Source organism: Sinohyriopsis cumingii, chromosome 8, assembly GCF_028554795.1.
Source record: "Sinohyriopsis cumingii isolate HCF-2022 chromosome 8, ASM2855479v2, whole genome shotgun sequence".
Classification (NCBI taxonomy): Eukaryota; Metazoa; Mollusca; class Bivalvia; order Unionida; family Unionidae; genus Sinohyriopsis; species Sinohyriopsis cumingii.
Genome location: NC_142968.1, coordinates 23,698,134 through 23,723,006, shown reverse-complemented (window position 1 = coordinate 23,723,006; position 24,873 = coordinate 23,698,134). Strand labels below are relative to the sequence as shown.

Here is a 24,873-nt window from a genome sequence, read left to right as displayed (position 1 = left end):
GGCAGGTGGTAATCATAAGATATCGTTGACGGCGCGTCAAATAAAACATTTCAACGATGCGATGAAGAATAAAAAGGGTGTTCAAATAGATTTTTCGGCCGCAGCGATTAAAAACATGGAAAAGACCGGTGGGATATTTCCGCTGTTAGCTGCGATTCCAGCGTTGATTGCCGCGGCGGCCCCAGCAGTGGCGAAGGCGGCGGCGTTGGGGGCCGTTGGTACCGTGGCGGGAATGGCATTGAAGAAGGCAACCGGGAAAGGCTATAAAAAAAACGACCCATAGCCGGAAAGGGTCTAAGACTACCGGGAACCCCGTATTCATGGTACTCGGGGAAGGGTCTAAGACTACCGGGAACCGTTTAATGACTCCTATTTCTAATTTTGATTTAATAGATGCCGCAAACGCGTTAGCGATAAAAAACTTCAGAGGTGTTTTTATGAGGGATCAATTACCAACAAAAACAAGGAATATTGAAACCGGTATAATTAACCTCGATAAATCTACCGGAGCGGGAACTCATTGGGTTGCATACGCAATTGATCCGTGTGCGATCGTCTATTTTGATTCATACGGGTTAGCCCCGCCAAACGAGTTCATGCGGTATATCCGGGCGTGTTCAGCCCCGGTTTTTTATTCCACGCTGCCAACACAACAATTAAGTGACCCACCGATATGCGGCCGTGAGGTACTGAACGTACTCGCGGCGATTTCATCATCGCGGAAACCACCTCATGTGGTTGTAAACGAATACACTAGTGGGGTCGTAGAGGCCCGGCGGGTTAATTAAAAACTGTTTTTTTTTACAATAATAATGATTGATATCTGGGGACGACCGGTTTCGGCGCTGAAAAAATCCACGGAAACGCTCGCCACCGATGACATAAAAAAACTAATTGAGGATGAAATCGCTGATACGTTAAATTTAACCAGTGTTGACCCGGGCGAAATAGTTGTATTTCAAGACCGCCAGGGTAAATTGAAATCCAGTAATGTGTCGCTGAATGACGTTTTAATACGACAGCGTGATGCCACCGAGAACACTATCGTGTTGTATACCGATGACGGATGACTTAAATCAGGTGAATCCATCTTGACGATAAATGGAAAAATAATTACACTTGGCGACAATTATATATCCGTGTCGGATTCGTTAAAAAATTTGTATGATAAATTTGACGCGCAAGCAAATCAGTTCGAGGGGATACAAAAGTCTGTCACCGATATACAACTCACTACTGCTAGTTTTTTTGGAACCCCGACGGTAACCGAACCGAATCTTGTAGGGATAAAAGGTACTATTTCGGAGTTTACAACGCTGTCGGGCCAATTTTACATGTTACGAAAAAATTTTAACAGGGCTGATAACACCATTGATAAATTCTTTGGTAAAAAAAATACCAGACCGGATGAAATTACAATAACTATAAATGATATCACTGCGTATGGACAGGAAATAGAAACAATCAAAGCGGGGTTATACGTTCATATACAGGAAATAGGAACATTCAAAACTAATGTTGCAGCGAACAAAAATAATATAAACGCGCATACACAGGAAATAGAAACAATCAAAACTGATGTTGAAACGATCAAAAAGAGTGTAAACGCGCATGAAGTGCTCATAAAAGCATTCAGCGTTAATGTTGCAGCGAACAAAAGGAGTGTAGACGCGCATACACAGGAAATAGAAACAATGAAAACTGATATTGAAGCGAACAAAGGGGGTATAGAAACGCATACACAGGAAATAAAAACAATCAAAGATGATGTTAAAGAGAACAAAATTGCTGTAAACGCGCATGAAGTGCTCATAAAAGCATTCAGCGTTAATATTGCAGCGAACAAAAGGAGTATAGACGCGCATACACAGGAAATAGAAACAATGAAAACTGATGTTGCAGCGAACAGAAGGAGTATAGACGCGAATTTATATGAAATAAGAATAATCAAAACTGATGTTGCAGCGAACAAAAAGAATGTAGACGCGCATACACAGGAAATAGGAACAATCAAAACTGATGTTGCAGCGAACAGAAGGAGTATAGACGCGAATTTATATGAAATAAGAATAATCAAAACTGATGTTGCAGCGATTAAAAACAGACTACCGGAAATGACAAAAATAAAAATCCCTCATGAAAACACCATCAACACAGTATACACGATTCAGCATGGACCATTCACTTGGACTCCTACACAAAATATATTAAATATCACCGCAACTGTTAAGGGTATTTATCGATTGACACTGGTTTCAATGATGCAGTTTAATATATCATCGTCAAGTTCATCCGGGTTTAACAATACAATATCAACAATTATAGACAAGGGCGCACCTGAACCGTTTACAATTAGAGCCGTTGAAAGAACTTTAACCAGGGCAGACATTACATGGTATGTGGAATTTGTAGCGGATCTAAGTAATTAAAAACACTAGCTCTTTTAAAATAAAAATGACCACCAAAGTAATTGAATCAGAGGTATCACCGACGTCACATCAATATCGATTCAATACCGTAAAAGAATTCTCCGCGAATTTGAAAACGCTTTCCGAACAATACCGTGTAAAAATAAAAAAATACCGCCGAAAAATAACCACCATCGACGCGGTCGTGTACTCGGTGTCGGGTATAGTAGCCAGTACCGGTGTTATTTTATCCACGGTGACCATGATGGCCCCGACCGCTGTTCCAATCGCTATCTCCGCGGCGACAACAATTGCTGGAGTCGCCAACGCAATCACTAGAAAGATATCATCGTGTTCTCAGAAAAAACTCAACGAGTATACAGTAAAACATCAAATAGTATCCGACGCGTACTCGAAATTATCCGGGTTGATCTCGTTGGCGATAGATAATTCGTTTATATCCGATGCTGAATTCTCCACGATGGTCCAGTTGTATGACTCCGCGATGTCAAAAATCGAGGATTTTCAACTGGAAGCTGGAAACCACGTCGCTGAAACCACTTCAATGGGCTTAAAACATTCTCCTGAAACCACTTCAATGGGCTTAAAACATTCTCCTGAAACCACTTCAATGGGCTTAAAACATCCTCCTGAAAACAAGCAGGTTGTTAATATTCGGTGTTGAAATTAAACACTAGAAACGACGAATAATAATAATGTCGCTGAACCCCGAAGGGTTTCAATTACTTCAACGGATCGCGGAGAACACCACTCCGGTACAAACAAATATGATATCGATAACATCAACGAAGCCAGAATTCAGTGTAAACTTCCCTTCTTCGATTCCAGTGAAGGAAATAGCGCTGGCAAAATTGCGAGTATATCACAGTTGGCCTAATATCCGAGCGGAAGCATTTAACGGACAACAACCTAATAACTCGCTGGTTTTTGCATGGACAAATAAACCCGATGGAACCCCAGACTGGAAGGAGGTTACAATACCAACTGGGTCATACCAAGTAGAACAAATCAATAAAGAATTTCAACGCAGGATAAAATCGATCACAGGAAAAGAATCAAAAATCGCTCTTACGGTTCATGAACCGACGTTATCGTCGACGATTGAAATAAGCACACCGGGGTATATGGTTGATATTTATAACAGTTCAATAAGAACCATACTAGGTTGGCCCATGAATCCACCTAATGAAATCCCCGCGGACTTGCACACGAATGCGCAATCGTATCATGAGATTAATCCCGGGTATCGAGATGGTTTGTCTATTATGAAAAGCACGTTATTACCCAGTTGGTTTATATTTCAAGACAGGAATGCCATGCAGTGGTATTTTCAGTATAAGGAAACTCCTGAATCGTCCGCAGTGTTCACAGTTAATTTAAATGATATCGCTAGTGCTTTTATCGAGATTAATCATAATTACCAATTTCAACTAAAACAACTACAGAAAACAAAAGCACGAAAACACGCTGAGGTGTTAAATCAACTTATGTCAGACATGGAATATATCAATGAACGAATCGTTAAAATAATATCCGCTAACAGCGATGGTAATAAACAAAAATTCCTAACCGAGTATAATATCACAGAAGCCGATTTACCCGATTTCAAGTTTCCAGGATACAACGCGCCAGAACTAAGAAAGTCTCTTAATGATTTTCTCGGTCCATCAACTATCCTCAAACACGATAACGGAGATGATGGTAGGCATATTGCTCCATACAACGTAAATATCGCATCGGTGATAGCAATCAATCTAGTGTGTGATGTTATCGAAGGGAGTTACCAGGTAGATACCAAGCAATCAAATCAAGCTCAACAGGGATATATCCTTTATTCATTTTCACCAACGGCCCCTCCCGGATTCTTAATCGTTGAGAGCCCGATTAATCCGGTCTATATGCAATGCCATAATCGGTTTTTAACGAGAATTACTTTTAGACTTACCGATCAGTCAAATAACTTAATTGATCTACAAGAGGAGGAGTTAGTGGTTACTCTATTTGTGAGATCATTGTAAATAACCACTTAGCAGCAGGGGGGGCAATGACATCGACGCGGTCGTCGCTGTGTTTACCGGACGCTGACGACGCTGGGATCGGCGCGCAGAAAAGTGTATTAAACCAAATGACGTCACCGTCATCTAGGATGGACCGTCGTCGTTTTTTTTTTACCAGGCGCTGACTACACCGGATCCGCTGAGTGCAGAAAGTAATAATTAAGCAAAATAACGATTGGACAAAATGTCGGATTCGCCCCCTCTGCTGCTACACAATCATCCATTGCATAAATATCAGTACCATACAATCATCCACTGTATAAACTATTGGACAGATGCAAAACAATCATCCAGTGTATAAACTGTCAGTACCACACAATCATCCATTGTATGATATTTATCTGTACCACACAATCATCGACTGCATTAAATATCAGTACCACACAATCATCTATTGTATAACCTATCAGTACCATACAATCATCCATTGTATAAACTATCAGTGCTACACAATGATTGACTGTAAAAACTGTCAGTGCTACACAATGATCCATTGTATAAACTATCAGTACCACACAATCAGCCATTGTATAAACTATCAATACCACACAATCATCCATTGTATAAACTATCAGTACCACACAATCATCCATTGTATAAACCATCAGTACCACACAATTATCATGTGTATGAACTATCAGCACCATACAATCAACCTGTGTATAAACTGCAGGACTGCACAATATTCTATTGTATAAACTAACAACACTACATAATCATTTAGGGTATAAACTAACAGTACTACATAATCATCTACTGCATAAACTAACAGTACTACATAATCATCTACTGCATGAACTATCAGTACTACATAATCATCTACTGCATAAACTAACAGTACTACATAATCATTTACTGCATAAACTAACAGTACTACATAATCATCTACTGCATAAACTAACAGTACTACATAATCATCTACTGCATAAACTAACAGTACTACATAATCATCTACTGCATAAACTAACAGTACTACATAATCATCTACTGCATAAACTAACAGTACTACATAATCATCTACTGCATAAACTAACAGTACTACATAATCATTTACTGCATAAACTAACAGTACTACATAATCATCTACTGCATAAACTAACAGTACTACATAATCATCTACTGCATAAACTAACAGTACTACGTAATCATCTACTGCATAAACTAACAGTACTACGTAATCATCTACTGCATAAACTAACAGTACTACGTAATCATTTACTGCATAAACTAACAGTACTACATAATCATCTACTGCATAAACTAACAGTACTACATAATCATCTACTGCATAAACTAACAGTACTACATAATCATCTACTGCATAAACTAACAGTACTACATAATCATCTACTGCATAAACTAACAGTACTACATAATCATTTACTGCATAAACTAACAGTACTACATAATCATCTACTGCATAAACTAACAGTACTACATAATCATCTACTGCATAAACTAACAGTACTACGTAATCATCTACTGCATAAACTAACAGTACTACGTAATCATCTACTGCATAAACTAACAGTACTACGTAATCATCTACTGCATAAACTAACAGTACTACGTAATCATCTACTGCATAAACTAACAGTACTACATAATCATCTACTGCATAAACTAACAGTACTACATAATCATTTACTGCATGAACTAACAGTACTACATAATCATCTACTGCATAAACTAACAGTACTACATAATCTCTGTTGCCTAAACTAACAGTACTACATAATCATCTACTGCCTAAACTAACAGTACTACATAATCATCTACTGCATAAACTAACAGTACTACATAATCATCTACTGCATAAACTAACAGTACTACATAATCATCTACTGCATAAACTAACAGTACTACATAATCATCTACTGCATAAACTAACAGTACTACATAATCGTCTAGGGTATAAACTAACAGTACTACATAATCATCTACTGCATAAACTAACAGTACTACATAATCATTTACTGCATGAACTAACAGTACTACATAATCATCTACTGCATAAACTAACAGTACTACATAATCATCTACTGCATAAACTAACAGTACTACGTAATCATTTACTGCATAAACTAACAGTACCACATAATCATCTACTGCATAAACTAACAGTACTACGTAATCATTTACTGCATAAACTAACAGTACTACATAATCATCTACTGCATAAACTAACAGTACTACATAATCATTTACTGCATGAACTAACAGTACTACATAATCATCTACTGCATAAACTAACAGTACTACATAATCTCTGTTGCCTAAACTAACAGTACTACATAATCATCTACTGCCTAAACTAACAGTACTACATAATCATCTACTGCATAAACTAACAGTACTACATAATCATCTACTGCATAAACTAACAGTACTACATAATCATCTACTGCATAAACTAACAGTACTACATAATCATTTACTGCATAAACTAACAGTACTACATAATCATTTACTGCATAAACTAACAGTACTACGTAATCATCTACTGCATAAACTAACAGTACTACATAATCATCTACTGCATAAACTAACAGTACTACATAATCATCTACTGCATAAACTAACAGTACTACGTAATCATCTACTGCATAAACTAACAGTACTACGTAATCATTTACTGCATAAACTAACAGTACTACATAATCATCTACTGCATAAACTAACAGTACTACATAATCATCTACTGCATAAACTAACAGTACTACGTAATCATCTACTGCATAAACTAACAGTACTACATAATCATCTACTGCATAAACTAACAGTACTACGTAATCATCTACTGCATAAACTAACAGTACTACGTAATCATTTACTGCATAAACTAACAGTACTACATAATCATCTACTGCATAAACTAACAGTACTACATAATCATCTACTGCATAAACTAACAGTACTACATAATCATCTACTGCATAAACTAACAGTACTACGTAATCATTTACTGCATAAACTAACAGTACTACATAATCATCTACTGCATAAACTATCAGTACTACATAATCATCTACTGCATAAACTAACAGTACTACATAATCATTTACTGCATAAACTATCAGTACTACATAATCATCTACTGCATAAACTAACAGTACTACATAATCATCTACTGCATAAACTAACAGTACTACATAATCATCTACTGCATAAACTAACAGTACTACATAATCGTCTAGGGTATAAACTAACAGTACTACATAATCATCTACTGCATAAACTAACAGTACTACATAATCATCTACTGCATAAACTAACAGTACTACGTAATCATTTACTGCATAAACTAACAGTACTACATAATCATCTACTGCATAAACTAACAGTACTACATAATCATCTACTGCATAAACTAACAGTACTACATAATCATCTACTGCATAAACTAACAGTACTACATAATCATCTACTGCATAAACTAACAGTACTACATAATCATCTACTGCATAAACTAACAGTACTACGTAATCATTTACTGCATAAACTAACAGTACTACATAATCATCTACTGCATAAACTATCAGTACTACATAATCATCTACTGCATAAACTAACAGTACTACATAATCATCTACTGCATAAACTAACAGTACTACATAATCATCTACTACATAAACTAACAGTACTACATAATCATCTACTGCATAAACTAACAGTACTACATAATCATTTACTGCATAAACTATAAGTACTACATAATCATCTACTGCATAAACTATCAGTACTACATAATCATCTACTGCATAAACTAACAGTACTACATAATCATTTACTGCATAAACTATCAGTACTACATAATCGTCTAGGGTATAAACTAACAGTACTACATAATCATTTACTGCATAAACTAACAGTACTACATAATCATTTACTGCATAAACTAACAGTACTACATAATCATCTAGTGAATATAATAGCAGTACTACATAATCATCTAGTGAATATAATAGCAGTACTACTCAATCATCTAGGGTATAAACTATCAGTACTATATAATCATCTAGTGTATAAACTAATAGTACTACTACTGTCACTACACAATATCTAGTGTATAAACTAACAGTACTACATCATCATCTAGTGTATAAACTAACAGTACTACACAATCATCTAGTGTATAAAAAAATATTACTGCCTAATCATGTAGTGTACTAACTAGCAGTACTACATAACCCATTTCTGGGACTTCGATAGCTGCAAGTCAATGTAATTTTGGTATGTAACAGGCCTGATATCACTTATATGTGCAGCTGATACATGTAAGCATGGGAATGCAAATTCACACACACTGACATTGTAGAGGATAATAATAGTTCACAATACCAGTTAATAATGTTCGTGTAATGTATCTTCTTTGCAATACCCCATATATAGGATCACTTTCTCTACACATAAAGGAAAAATCATTTACTGAACTAGTGTTGTCTCTTGGATCTCTCCCATCCCTAGGGACTCAGCCCTGATTCATACATTACAAACTGTTTATGGCCTCACCCTCAAAGTTCGGTCATCATGGATTCCTAACCTGCACTACCTTCATGGGGCCCCACACTTGGAGTCATAACTTTGATACATGCACTACCTTCATGGGCCCCACACTTGGACTCATAACTTTGAAACCAATGAGAACCACACTCATTGTGGCTACAGTGGTTCAGTGGTTAAGGCATTGGGCATGTGGCAAGAAAGATGTTTTAGAGTCCCACCGCCAATTCAGCCTGTACTGATGATTGTATATCTCAGGATTTGTTTTACAAGGCTGTTGGTTTATCTACTACCAGTAATTCAACATGGAAGTATTTCTGTATCAAAGCACACTGAGTTTTTTGTTTGGTTAAAAGTTAACAGGTACAAACTATACAGTCAACGGCACTTAATAAATGAAATGCTTCAGAATAATGCATAGTACATGTGTTAACATATTTACAGCAAATGTTCAGGCTCTTTAATATAACAATACCAGCAACTGTCAAACTCTTAGCATATTAAGCTTGTTTCAAATATTCAATAATTTCAAAATAAGGTCCATTTTCAGCAATAATGTTCTGCAAATATCATTGAACTACAGTTGTATGTTACACTATCATAAGATATAGCAATGTCACAAAGAAATATTGAACAGTTGCATGTTACACTGTGACTACACATAGCAATATCCAAGAAATACCAATGATAAACACTTCTATGTTACACTGTGTCATAAGATATAACAACATCATAAAGAAATATTTAGTAACAGTTGCATGTTACACTGTGATAACACACAGCAATATCCAAGAAAAATACCATTGATAAAAACTGGTATGACACAGTGTGGAATAAAAAATGGAATAAAGAAATTTCATTAAATAAGTTCACGTTACAGTGACATAATACAAAGCAATGTCATAAATAAATGTCATTGAATAAATGCCTTATGTTGTACTGATAAAATACATTGCCATATCAGAGACGTAAAGCAATGTAACTGAACAAATCATAAGGTACACTCTGACATAATAAATAGCCGTCATAAAGAAATGTCACTGAAAAAAGTGTTATGTTACACTGCGACACAATATATAGCAATGTCATAAAGAAATGCTACTGAATAAAAGTCCAATATTATTCAATGTTTTTTTTATGACAGTGCTATGTGTTATGTTGCAGTGTAAAAATGTTGCTATATCCTGTATAACAGTATAAAAGATATGTCTGAAATGTAAATATTTCTGAAGATAATAAATATTGCAAATACAGTCTGTGTAACTGAGGGGTCAGGATGACAAAGTGGTCCAGCTGCAGTCACAAGAATGTTTTACAATCATCAAAACAGGGATTGTCTTTTGTAATGGCAAGGAAATATATCTACTGACTCACCATAGGTGGTATAACCTCTGCATCTGGGCAGGATGCAAGCCATGTCAGATTCCCAGCCGTCTTGTTGATTGGTATAAACTGAATTTCCTTTACACTGGCCAATTCATCTGTAGTAATAATAATAATAATAACAATAATAATAATAATAATAATAATAATAATAGTAATAGCAATAACAATAACAACAAAACAACAAGAGTTCCTTGGACAAGCTAACAATTTACTGTCTATTAAATAGAATTTCTTGTAATCCAATGATTAGATCATTTCTACTTTGTGAATGCTGAAACCATCTCTGATATCTGAAACCATCTCAGATATTCTTGAATTATAAAATTGTCAAACTGGCTCCTGTATTGGCCATATTTTCAGAGTATAAGAGTAAGCTCAGATTTTCTGGTCAAGATGAATAGTCTTATAGGCCGGCAAAAATAGTATACTTATAATGACAACATTTGGGGGTCTTTTAGGCCGGCAAAAATAGTATACTTATAATGACAACATTTGGGGGTCTTTTAGGCCGGCAAAAATAGTACACTTATAATGACAACATTTGGGGGTCTTTTAGGCCGGCAAAAATAGTATACTTATAATGACAACATTTGGGGGTCTTTTAGCTACTGAATTCTGTCACTGAAAATATTAGCATAGCTATAATGATCAATTGATCGACACATTTTACCACTCGGCTGGTGGATGAAGCAGAAATGGCAAGTCTTTCAGTTTAGCCCACAGCTAGTGTTGTGTGCATATGGAGGACGCTTCCATCTATATGATAAGTACCCTGATTACTTCTAGTTGACTCGGTGCAACTCAAATTTAATCATGTTTTTATTAAATCTGAAGACCTGCTCAGGACTGTTGGGTTTTCTACACAAAATCTGGAGACTCCCGATTAAATCAGAAGAGTTGGCATGTAACAGAGAGAGAGAAAGAAACTACATATGACTAACAATATGCTCTTCAACAAATACCCCAAATTTTAAATGCTTCATTTTCACGTCAAATTTGTTATGGATAAATGGTCAACAGGAAATGTACATTTTCCAGGGAGACATCATAATAAGTCTTTTAGTGAAAAACCCAGGCTGATGTGACTGTCCATTCAGGACCGGATTTTCATATGCAGAACCTTCTTAAGACCAAACAGACATCATACGAAGTTATTTGGGCAAGAACCCTATGTTGATGCAGCTTTTTGTACAGTAGGCAAAGCAAGATTTTCCTGATGACAGTCATGGTGGTGATAGTGGACATCAGATAGATTCCATTTATGTTTAGGACATGCTAGACAGGATAAAAAAACGTTATAGTGAAACCCTCATGTTGATATGACTGTCCTTTCAGGAGTAGCGATAAGATTTCAAGATGGCCAATGTGTTGCTAAAACTGGTTCTCCAAGTGAAACCATTTTTGTTTAGACCCAATGAGACATAATGAGAAATACTGGCTGTCTGAGCAGCATGATTTTAATTATGGTCCAACTAGATCCTGGGATGAATGTGTGTGTAAAATTTCAAGCAAAACCTCCATGCAGTCTAGGAGGAGAATTAATGACCAACTAAAGCTTACGAATGATGAACATGCAACTGGCCATCCCATAGAAACCATGATCCATAAAACTTCCAAAATTAAGTGTCTGTGACCTATATTATATTCTGCAGTGATTCTGGGTAATGTGTATCTGGCATAATGGATATTAAATCGTATAACTTTGTCTCTGGAAATGTCTTCTGACTGAACTCTATCAGTGCAAAATCAGACTGAAGTAGCCAGAGCAACTGTGTCCTAGAAGCATTATCTACAGTTGTACAAAACCATAAAGGGGCCCCGAGTGGCCGAGTGGTCTAAAGCGTTCACCGTTACAGATCACTGCCATCTCACCTCTGTCTGCGTGGGTTCTAATCTCGGATTCAGCCAATGCAGGTATGTGAGAAAGCATGCAAGTAGCTTCTTGTGGGTTGGTGGTTCTTTCCGGGGTTTTCCCGGGTTCTTCCTCCACCATTAATACTGGCCGCCATGTATAGCCTATCATGTGCTGACAAATGGCATTAAACCCCACAACAACAACAACAACAAAACCATAAAACTGGTAAATGTACCAGTGAAACAAAAATAGAAATGCAGAGTGAATGAAGAATGAATGAGAACAAAATGATTTAATTCGAACAAAATCATGTATGAAATTTAAAGAAAATGCTGAACAATAATTAAAAAATGAAAATGGAAAGCAACATTAATGCATTCTTTGAATGGATTTTAAAACTGAATATTTTCTAGCTGTGCTGCTACATTTCCAGGTTCAAAATTCATTTTACATGATAATCCTTTATGCTAAATTTAACTGTCAAAATTCATTTTACATGATAATCCTTTATGCTAAATTTAATTGTCAAAATTCATTTTACATGATAATCCTTTATGCTAAATTTAATTGTCAAATTCAGCTTTAACACAATAATCTATTATCAGATTCTTTACACCGACAGAAAACATTTCACCCCTTACACGACGTGACATTGTTCTTGTCGTGGCAGACGTAAACAACCGCCACTGATGTGATGACATCACCAGTGGTTGTACCAAGAATTTTTTTATTTGAATGAAATAATAACCTCTTCTGACAAAATATTTTTTACATTTAATACAGTTGCAGAAATATTTTTATTTATCTTAAAATCAATGTTGCCATCTGCATTTTATGCATCTGCTGTTTTTATTAAAGCACACTGTTAGTAAGATATGATATGAAAGTGTGTGTGTGTGATTTGGAATTTTAACGTAGCTTTAACAATTTTTCAACTATATCGCTACTCATGTCTGTATTGTGACAGTTTATAGTGATGTCTAGCACTGGGGCATCATGCCACATACCCAGTCATATTATCTTGACACCAGGCCAACCAATCCTAACACTAACCTCTTAATGCTTAGTGCCAAGTGAGGTAGCTGTTAGAACCATTTTTATAAGTCTTTGGTATGACTCAGCCGGGGATCGAACCCACGATCTCCCACATCCGAGGCGGATACTCTAACCAAAAGGCCACCGAAACAGTGATATGAAAGTAATAGTTCTCTCCCCGAAGACTTTCAAAAATGGAAATTCAACTTCATTAAATGCATTTTTCACTTTTTGTCCAAAGTTACTGTAGTGAAAATAAAAGGAAGCAAAGAATGGAACTGATGAACGTAAAATGATGAGACAATATGTGCAATGCAAATGTGAATAGAAATGAATTCTGATGTATTTCAAATGCAAATAAAGTGCACATAAAATGCAAAGAAAATGGAGATACAGCCTATTTACCCATTTCAGGGTCTGTATTTGATGGAAAATGATGTACGAGTAGCTATATTACATTCTGAGAAAATACTTTTTATGTTCTTACCATTTCCAGTCTGGATAGTGAAGAGTTCACTAAGTGGGCAGACCCCTGTTCCAGTGACAGCTACCTGGAAGTAGTATGTTTGACAGGCTGACAGGTTCTCAATTATAAGACTTGTTGCTGAGCTGTCGCTCACTTTGGTTTTAGACATAGAACCAGCAATAGAGTGTTTTCTGTGGTCTATGGTGTCCGCATAGTATACAGTGTAAGTCTGAAAAACAGAAAACAAAACTACAAGCACTTGTCAAGAAAGAAAAATATGAACAGTCCAAATGCAACTACATGATGATTCACATGATCAAGCTGGGGTTGGAATTGGTCAATGGTTCAGTGCATTCCTTTACAGTGGGAAGCCAGGAGAATCACTTGTCTGTCAGTCTGTCCAAGCTACAATTTTGCCAAAAAATACTTACAATAAATGATACAATTTTCTTTTTGAATAGAACATTTAACTCAATAAGCCCCGAAGCTGACTTTACCCATGATGTGGTTGTACCCTACTTCCGAGCCTTGTAACGTCAAGGTCATTTAAGATTCACCAAAGTGTTTGGTATTAAATACAAGTAGACTGATGTAGCTCTACAACGACAACAAATAATCTAGACTTTCTACTCACATTACAAAATAGAAGAGGGAAACATGTAATTATTTAGACACAATTTTATTAAAAAAATAATTGGCATGTTGACAGAACCAGATTTTGTATCTGGATTTCAGATCTTTTGACCTTACATCTAAGGCAGACCAGCCTGAACTGCAAATGGACAACTAGGCATCTGGCTAAATGAAAATCTCTTGGAAGCAGATTATCTGGATGTATTAAGAATTAACCTCCAAAATGCATTTCCTACCCCCATTTCTGGTGATACTGACAAATATCTCCAGGGCTGCATTAGTTAACATCTTGTTTAAATGTTGCAGCTGGAGCAAGCCATAACTGACTAATTAAATTCCTGTGCATCTGCCTATCTACATGAATGTTTGTGGATGAATACGTCTGTTTTTCATTTACTTGACATTATCGGTCAGTTAGATGCTTGAACTGGCTGGCATGAGAGTGTTATCTCCCTTCAAAATCCTTCCGTACGGAGGTCATGGCGTGTAGGACTATTCAATGACACACATGAATTATGGGACCAGAGTCAAGCATCTTTATCTATCATAATTTTTCTGTTCAGAACAGACCATCAAAACCTCTACAAAAATTAAAAAACTTCTGGCAGCATATTTACTGGGCAAACAAGTTAACTTCAAAAGAAGAATTTGTTTTTAAAAAGTAAGGAAAAGAACTACAACTGAGGTAGCTCATTAGTAAGTATAATGCTTTCATTTTCATACAAGTCCACGAGAGCTGTCTTTGTATAACATGTCTTGTTGACTGTAAACATTGTGTTATTAAGTTAACTGCAATGTTTATTTCATGCAACTGACAACTCCTCTGAATCATGTTGCACTTCTGACACAGTTTTGTTGTGCTGACACCCTCATATGTGGTTATGTAAACTGTACAATTTAAGTGACACGTAGGAATACTCAAGCTCACACACCATAAAAATGTGGAAAAAGTTTTGTATCATCAGTGGTCTGCTAGTTAGCTTGCCACTTGGATGTCATACTTTTATGAACTGAAACAATTTGACAGTTTCAAAAATATTGGGAAAATGAAACTTAACGCTTACACTGAGGATGATTTCTTGGTCTTGGAACAAGATGAAGCTAGAATGATGTTAAAAGTAAACTGCAAATCCCAATACACCACTCCCTCAATAACTCATGCCCTGATAATCGCAAACCCACTTATAATACAGGGCCAGGAACAGATCCCTTTTAAAACCAAGAAAAAATCTCCAAAATTGATCCTAATTAATTAAATGTGAAGAAAACTGCAATCAAATCTGTAACTGAAATGTCATGAAATTATTAATTTCTAATAAGAAGTCCTATATTTTGTTAAATTTTCTTTCTAAACAATGTTCTAAATACACTGTAAATAATATTCGATGACATTTTCTGATCAATAAAACTGTCACTAATACATATTGGAAGTACTAATTTAATAAATAACAAATTAAACAAGTTTTTACAAATTAAATTCATGGTTTAGTTCTATCTTTAAGTATTTTTATTTCTATCTTTAAGTGTAATCATCATAAATGCAATGTGCACTCTTTTATTCAAAATGAAATATGTTAGTCGACAGTAATAGCTATGTCTGTGAGTATTTCTGTGAGAATCTAAGTGCCGATCATGTTTTGATATTTGACTTGTGTAAGTATTTTTTGTATTTCTGCAGCAAATCAAAAACAGACCTGCAATGTATTGTTATGAATATCTATGTTGTTTTGAATTTTTGTCTATGATTATAGATTGTAGTGATCATTTATAAATAAGATATTACATAGCTAATATTTGTCCATGAGGGTAGATTGCATTTTAAAATAATGATCTATAAATAGGTTGTTTATTTGTGTTTGGGTTCTATATAATGAACCTGCTCATGGTTCAGGTAATTTTCCACTTGATGATTAAGTCAGGTGGGTTGTGTCGTGACATAAGTCAGGTGGGTTGTATTGTGACATAAGTCAGGTGGGTTGTGTTGTGACATAAGTAAGTAGGATTGTGTTGTGACATAAGTCAGGCAGGTTGTGTTGTGACATAAGTCAGGCAGGTTGTTGTGACATATGTCAGATGGGTTGTGTTATGACGTAAGTCTGGTGGGTTGTGTTGTGACATAAGTCAGTAGGTTAGTGTTGTGACATAAGTCAGTAGGGTTGTGTTGTGACATAAGTCCAGTGGGTAGTGTTCTGACATAAGTCAGCTGGGTTGTGTTGTGACATAAGTCAGGTGGGTAGTGTTGTAACATAAATCAGGTAGGTAGTGTTGTGGCATAAGTCAGGTGAATAGTGTTGTGACATAAATCAGGCAGGTTGTGTTGTGACATAAGTCAGGTGGATAATGTTGTGACATAAGTCAGGTGGGTAGTGTTGTGACATAAGTCAGTAGGGTTGTGTTCTGACATAAGTCAGTTGGGTTGTGTTGTGACATAAGTCAGGTGGGTAGTGTTGTAACATAAGTCAGGTAGGTAGTGTTGTGGCATAAGTCAGGTGAGTAGTGTTGTGACATAAATCAGGCAGGTTATGTTGTGACATAAGTCAGGTGGGTAGTGTTGGGACATAAGTCAAGTGGGTAGTGTTGTGACATAAGCCAGGTGGGTAGTGTTGTGACATAAGTCAGGTGGGTAGCGTTGTGACTTAAGTCAGGCAGGTTGTGTTGTGACATAAGTCAGGTGGGTAGTGTTATGACATAAGTCAGGTGGGTAGTGTTATGACGTAAGTCAGGTGGGTACTGTTGTGACATAAGCCAGGTGGGTAGTGTTGTGACATAAGTCAGGTGGGTAGTGTTGTGACTTAAGTCAGGCAGGTTGTGTTGTGACATAAGTCAGGCAGGTTGTGTTGTGACATAAGTCAGGTGGGTAGTGTTGTGACATACGTCAGGCAGGTTGTGTTGTGACATAAGTCAGGTGGGTTGTGTTGTGACATAAGTCAGGTGGGTACTGTTGTGACATGAGTCAGGTGGGTAGTGTTGTGACATAAGTCAGGTGGGTACTGTTGTGACATAAGTCAGGCAGGTTGTGTTGTGACATAAGTCAGGTGGGTAGTGTTGTGACATAAGTCAGGTGGGTAGTGTTGTGAGTTAAGTCAGGCAGGTTGTGTTGTGGGTTGTGTTGTGACATAAGTCAGGTGGGTACTGTTGTGACATAAGTCAGGTGGGTACTGTTGTGACATAAGCCAGGTGGGTAGTGTTGTAATATAAACTGTGTGAGAGGTATTGCAACATTAAGTTGTAATAGTCTTGGGGACTGATATAAGAAGGAAGAAGTGAACAATTATGCATTCCAATTTTTATTACTGTTCTTATTTTATTTTCAGTTTGCAAAAGTATTCAATGTTATGTTTATATTTAGTTTGAGAGGAATCATTTATTTAAATTATTTATTGGAATTACAAAGTACACATGCAACTTTTCGGACTAAGTACTATATTGGGATTACTGTGAATTCATTCCAAGGGGTTCTGGACAATGTCACTGTGCTACATCACAACTGTTGGCACTTCAGCACATTCAAGAGCTGGAGTTCATTTGGAACATTCATTCATTTAGAATTGTGATAGGACTTTTATGATTATTTTCAGTGTAACTCACAATATTCTAAGTTCCTCTTAAATTTTCATTTTATAACTTAAAGATTTAAATTCTTTGTTAAGTTTTACATAACGTTTTGGTTTCGCTTCTTTCTGTTATTTAGGATATGACCATAGAGTCATAAGGGTATTATCAGGTTATATTGTATCAAATTAAATAAAATGAGTGGAATAAAAGAATGGTATGCAAATCCTACCTGTGTAAGAGCTAGTGGTTATTGTAATGAGTCAGGACAACTCATTTCAATTGAATACAGTTATATATACTATGGTTTAATTAACATAATAAAACCAACTTAAATTAGCCTACTTATTCACAGATGTGATCAAAGATAGCAAGGCAAATCAAGTGAAATGGGTAATTGGTGAAATAGAAAACTTTGCTTCACAGGCATGGTTCATTATGGAGACGTGTGTTTCAGAATTTGTAGTTAACTTAAAATTCCTGAAATGGTGCTCAGAGAATTCCTCAAGAATGAGACGAATTATTATTTGCAATGAAATCATGGCATCAGTATTTACTAATTTGTAAAAAAATTGAATTTCTACATAGATAGCTGTTTCATGAAATAGATGTACCGGTACTCAGTTTTCTCTGCCTGTGATGTAGATGGTACCACCTTTTTGTTAGGTCCCCAGTAAGTTGCCTGCTGCTTATAGTGCAGTCTATGTTTTTGGACACCATTGTGAGTGAGTTAGTAATGGATATGTGAACTGTGCACTAGAATTCTTGTCTTTAACACATGATGTACACATATTGTGCATTTGTTGTGCAGGTTTCTTTAAGCAACATTTATAAAGCAGAGGGAGATTACTAGCATGGTGCTTCTCTTAGATAGCAAACAAGGTCATGACTCTAACAGAAGTAAGGCTGCATTTATCAAATAACAACAACAAGGGTCCCTTCTGATATTCTTGACAACATATTATTTTTAAACTGTCCGAGTATTCTTCATGAGATAAAAACTGTACATGCAGAATAAAATTCTTTGTAATGACCTTTGTCCATGAACCTAATATCAGGTATAGAAAATCCACGTATTTGTCACAGACAATGTCAAGATGTACTCCCACATGCCAAATTTGACTAAATCAATAATTAATATTTTGTGGGAGGGACAAAAAAAAACAAAGTCATGTAAGTGGCATCATTCAATGTATTCATAAGATATATCCACAAACTGGATTTGAAAAAAATCCATTCATAATTGCTTGCATTATCATGCCCAGAAACTAGTACAGCTAGAACCAGAGTCAAGGCCCTTGGCTTAAAAACAATGTTAGAGCACTGACTTGTTTTATCAAAATACCTCTAAATTAAAAATCTGGCCAAAATTCATTTGCATATCAGTCAAGTGAGGTAATGTTCAGCACAGCAGGGTGTCCAGCCTCTATGACAGAGCACTGTTAGTCCAACCATTACGATAAGAGAACAGTAATTGTCCTTTGCTATGACAGAGAGCACTGTAAGGTAGTTCAACCATTACAATAAGAGAACAGTAATTGTCTTACCACTATGACAGTAATGTTCAGCAGTCAGTATTGTCCTATCACTATGACAGACAGAACAGTAAAGTGTCTCACCCATATGACAGAGAGAACAGTAAGGTGTCTCACCCATATGACAGAGAACAGTAACATGTCTCACCCATATGACTGTGAGAACAGTATCGTGTCCTGACACTATGAGAGAGAGCACAGTAAGATGTCCTACCACTAAAACAGAGAGCACAGTAAGGTGCCAGCCATTATGACAGAACAGGAAGGTATCCAATCACTTTGACTGCGAGCACAGAAAAACTATGACAAACAGCATACATGTAGTAAGGTGTCCAACCACTACAACAGAAAGAACAGTCAGATGTCTCACTCTTATCACAGACAGAACAGTAGGGTGACCAACCTCTATGACCGAGAGCACATTAGGGTGTCATACCATTATGACAGTGAGAACAGCAAGGTGTCCAACCACTATTACTGAGTACAGTGACATGTCCTACCACTATTTTCACCTATATAATATAGCACTAATGTTCAGCATAGTAGAGTGTCTCAACTTTATGATATAACAACTAATGTTCAGCATAGTAGTGTGTCACCTATATGATATATCACTAATGTTCAGCATAGTAGAGTGTCTCAACTTTATGATATAGCACTAATGTTCAGCATAGTAGTGTCTCACCTATATGATATAGCACTAATGTTCAGCATAGTAGAGTGTCTCACCTATATGATATAGCACTAATGTTCAGCATAGTAGTGTCTCACCTATATAATATAGCACTAATGTTCAGCATAGTACAGTGTCTCACCCATATGATATAGCACTAATGTTCAGCACAGTAGAGTGTCTCACCTATATGATATAGCACTAATGTTCAGCATAGTACAATGTCTCACCTATATCATATAGCACTAATGTTCAGCATAGTAGAGTGTCTCACCCATATGATATAGCACTAATGTTCAGCATAGTAGAGTGTCTCACCCATATGATATAGCACTAATGTTCAGCATAGTAGTGTCTCACCTATATAATATAGCACTAATGTTCAGCATAGTACAGTGTCTCACCCATATGATATAGCACTAATGTTCAGCACAGTAGAGTGTCTCACCTATATGATAGAGCACTAATGTTCAGCATAGTACAATGTCTCACCTATATGATATAGCACTAATGTTCAGCATAGTAGAGTGTCTCACCCATATGATATAGCACTAATGTTCAGCATAGTAGAGTGTCTCACCCATATGATATAGCACTAATGTTCAGCATAGTAGAGTGTCTCACCCATATGATATAGCACTAATGTTCAGCATAGTAGAGTGCCTCACCCATATGATATAGCACTAATGTTCAGCATAGTAAAGTGTCTCACCCATATGATATAGCACTAATGTTAAGCATTGTAGAGTGTCTCACCCATATGATATAGCACTAATGTTCAGCACAGTAGAGTGCCTCACCCATATGATATAGCACTAATGTTCAGCATAGTAAAGTGTCTCACCCATATGATATAGCACTAATGTTCAGCACTGTACAGTGTCTCACCCATAATGATATAGCATTAATGTTCAGCATTGTACAGTGGCTCACCCATATGATATAGCACTAATGTTCAGCACCGTACAGTGTCTCACCCATATGATATAGCACTAATGTTCAGCATCGTACAATGTCTCACCCATATGATAAACAAATATTGTGAGCTCAGTAAGATGAGAGAGAAATGTTTATCCACATGCATGTGTCTTACAAGGTTGAATATGGTTGTTTATAATAACCAGGAATTTGTAAGTTTGATTTATGTAGGAACCATTTTCTAAATGAGAAATCAAATAATTATTGCCCATCTTACCTCTTTGTCAGTGATACCATCTGGAGGTGACCAGGATACATTGACTTGAAAGTTATCTGTGGAGACTACATTGATGTTGTTTGGTTTTCCAATGCTCTTACCTGTGAAAACAAAACTTATTTGATGAATGATTGAGAAAGCAAGGGATTATGTCACTCTGAGAAACGCATGGGATTACATCACTTTGAGAAAAGCATGGGATTATGTCACTTTGAGAAAAGCATGGGATTATGTCACTTTGAGAAAAGCAAGGATTATGTCACTTTGAGAAAAGAATGGGATTATGTCACTTTGAGAAAAGCATGGGATTATGTCACTTTGAGAAAAGCAAGGGATTGCATCACTTTGAGAAAAGCAAGGGATTACGTCACTTTGAGAAAAGTATGGGTTGATGTCGCTTTACTGCAAACTTCTAAGACCCTTTGAGTGCCTTTTATCAATGGAATAGTTCAACTACTGGGTGTCTGGTGAGGAACAGTGCTTGAGTTTAAGCACCCCATACAACACCAAAGGAGAACAGATCCAAAGGGACAGGTATTTAATATTTCACCTCACATTAAGTCTTGTCATATGATGTCAGCCTGTGGTACTGATGTCTGCTCAGATGCAGTGACCATAGCCAAGTCAAGGGGGTAATATTTACTGCTTCAAAAATAAATCCCTGAAGTTAGATAATCAGAAAATGAGAATTTATTAGTTGTAATATTTACACTGTATACTGTAGACCTGCCAACCCATCTCAGTAAGGCAATTGACTTTTTTCCATAAGTCTGACCAACTTTCTTTAAGATGTAAGATAATATTATAAAATGCTATTGTAAAGCTGGAAAACAAATATAATGATTTGGTAATTATAATCGAAATGCAGTGATGGTAAAAATCATGTTAATTGAAAAGTTTGTAAAGTATACATGGACTTATTTATCAATAATACAGTTGTACAATTTCAGTTCCAAACCCTACATAGCTCAATGTCTTATTGATATTTCTCAATTTGATGTAATTCTTTGAATTTTTTCCATTTCACATGATGACAGCAATCATATCTCCTGCCACGAGACATACTCAAATTGGCATGTGATGTCAAAAAACGTCCCTTCCTATTTTTATTCACAAGAATATGAATATTCTGTTTTATTCTTCTGTGCTGATTATTAACAATTATTAAGAGGCTTATTTTCCCATTCATCTTCAACATGGGGGACCCCCGAGTGGCTGAGTGGTCTAAAGCGCTCACCGTTACGGATTACTGCCATCTCACCTCTGTCTGCGTGGGTTCGAGTCTCGGGTACGGCCTATGTGGGTATGTGAGAAAGCTTGCCAGGGGCTTCTCGTGGGTCAGTGGTTCTTTTGGGGGGTTTCCCTGGTTCTTCCTCCACCATTAATAATGGCTGCCATGTATAGCCTATATTGAGCTGAAAAATGGTGTTAAACCCACAAAAAACAAAAAATCATGCATTACTTGCTTTATGCCATTTTTTATTTAAAAAATCATCCATCAATAGTTAAATCATGCAGATGCATCAAATAAAAAACTAAGTGCAGTTTAAAGCATCTGAGATACTGCTGTAAAATTAGTATGGTTCCCTTATTAATTCCACAAATTCTAATATGAAACCTGGATTCAAATCAAACATGGTTGAACCAATTATCTGGATTTTGCAGCAACAATAATTTTTCCGTAGTTTTTGCTTTATTTCCAAAGTCTGTATTTTAAGGGTCATTTTTTAAGACATACAGCAAAACTGTAAGGGTTGGCAGGTCATATTGAGCCTGTGAAACTAAATTCCATGAGAAAAAAACTTGGTACTGGAATCAATGTTCAAAAATTGGAAGTATATGAGAAGTATTTATAAGAGGATTTCACATAGGAAAACATGCTCCAAGCAGTTGAACTTCCTCAAAGGTGGGACTAATATTCCAGTTGCAGTACCAAATGTACTATCTGATAAGTTGGGTCCAACTGCAAACTACACAGACCCAGATCTGCTACTGCATGATGCACATGTCTTGGTCTGTGCAGTTTGCTAAGAGTAATCAGCAAAATTGGCATACAGTCTATACCTATTTATAAAGATGAGTCAAAGTGCAAACTGCACAGACCCAGACTTGGTGTTGCATAACGTACTGCCAGATCTGGGTCTGTGCAGTTTGTTAAGGGTAATCAATATAACAGCATAAACCCTGATCTACAAGCACATTATACTATGGCAGATCAGGATCTGTTTTTTGCAGTTTGATGTGACTTATAAGGGATTATATACAGTACTACATGTTGGGTAAGATGAAGAACAATTCAGCATTTGGAATTTCAATTAACCATGGCAGGTTCTATAGCCAATGGTAATGGCCCAAAATTTTGGGAGGCGAGAACACCATTTTCCTTTGTGACCTGCTACATATAGTGAGAAGTGTTTCAGTGAAAACTCATCTGAATAGATACAGGCTAACAAATCTGATTTTCAAGATAGCTGCCTTTGTGGCTATGTTACAGATCTAATCAGGATCATTTTCATTTAGGAACTACTAAGATTTCCTAAGAAGTCTTTCAATGAAAACCACCATGTTGATATGACCATTCATCCATGAAAAGTAGCAATAACATGATCACCATTTAGAACTAAACAGACATCATTAAAAGTCTTTTAGTAAAAGCAGATCAATACAATCATTCAATCAAAGCAGTAGCAATAAGACAGCCATATTGTCTGTCTGATGGGTGAAATTTTAATGGATGACAAACCTGAAAAAGTGATGAACACATGTCAAATTTCATTGCAATTCTCCCAGTCGAGTATCAATAGCATGTTTGTGCTAATGAATGGACACAAAGATGGATGGATGACAGGCTATCATATAAACTCTTTTGGTTACTGCTAAAAAGCAAATAAGGGCTAGTAAATATGAATTTAATACTTGCAAATGTTTGTACTAAATGAATTACATAATTATGTTTCACGAAAGTTTTACACATGTAATGACTTTACATTGAACATGTGGCAACTTTTATATTTTACACATATAATGACTTTACATTGAACATGTGGCAACTTTGATATTTTACACATGTAATGACTTTACAATGAACATGTGGCAACTTTGATATTTTACACATGTAACGACTTTACAATGAACATGTGGCAACTTTGATATTTTACACATGTAATGACTTTACAATGAACATGTGGCAACTTTGATATTTTACACATGTAAGGTCTGGTCAAAAGAAAAATGTGTCGTTTCAGTAACTTAAAAAAAATCCTACTTTAACGTCTCTGACCTATAACCTTTTATGATGTGCATAACAACACCAAGAAAAAATATCGTACCAATAATACCCATTTTACAGCTGGTAACTTCAGACTAGAAAATGAAATAAACTAACATGAGCTGGATGGCTTGATAAAACAATTTAACAAAAACAAAATGGTATCAACCTTTCTACCGTATTTTAATAAAGTAATGCAAAACATTTTTCCAATTTCTGCATCAGCATACCTTCAAGATGAAATTACCCATCAATTATTGTTGCTGAATACGCACGTTTCAGAGCT

At 36.2% G+C, this 24,873-nt stretch overlaps 1 protein-coding gene across 2 annotated transcripts in view; it reads right to left on the bottom strand.

Annotated features, from left to right (window-relative positions):
• The window catches only part of LOC149793145 (sortilin-related receptor-like), a 241,847-nt gene that overhangs the window by 37,764 nt on the left and 179,210 nt on the right, over positions 1-24,873 (bottom strand). For both annotated transcript variants that reach the window (XM_089967067.1, XM_089967068.1), the window contains 3 exons: positions 21,320-21,420; positions 13,753-13,960; positions 10,364-10,470 (listed from right to left, as the gene is read on the bottom strand). In XM_089967067.1, coding sequence (XP_089823193.1) covers positions 10,364-10,470; positions 13,753-13,960; positions 21,320-21,420 — 416 coding nt within the window. The remainder of the gene's footprint in view (positions 1-10,363; positions 10,471-13,752; positions 13,961-21,319; positions 21,421-24,873) is intronic.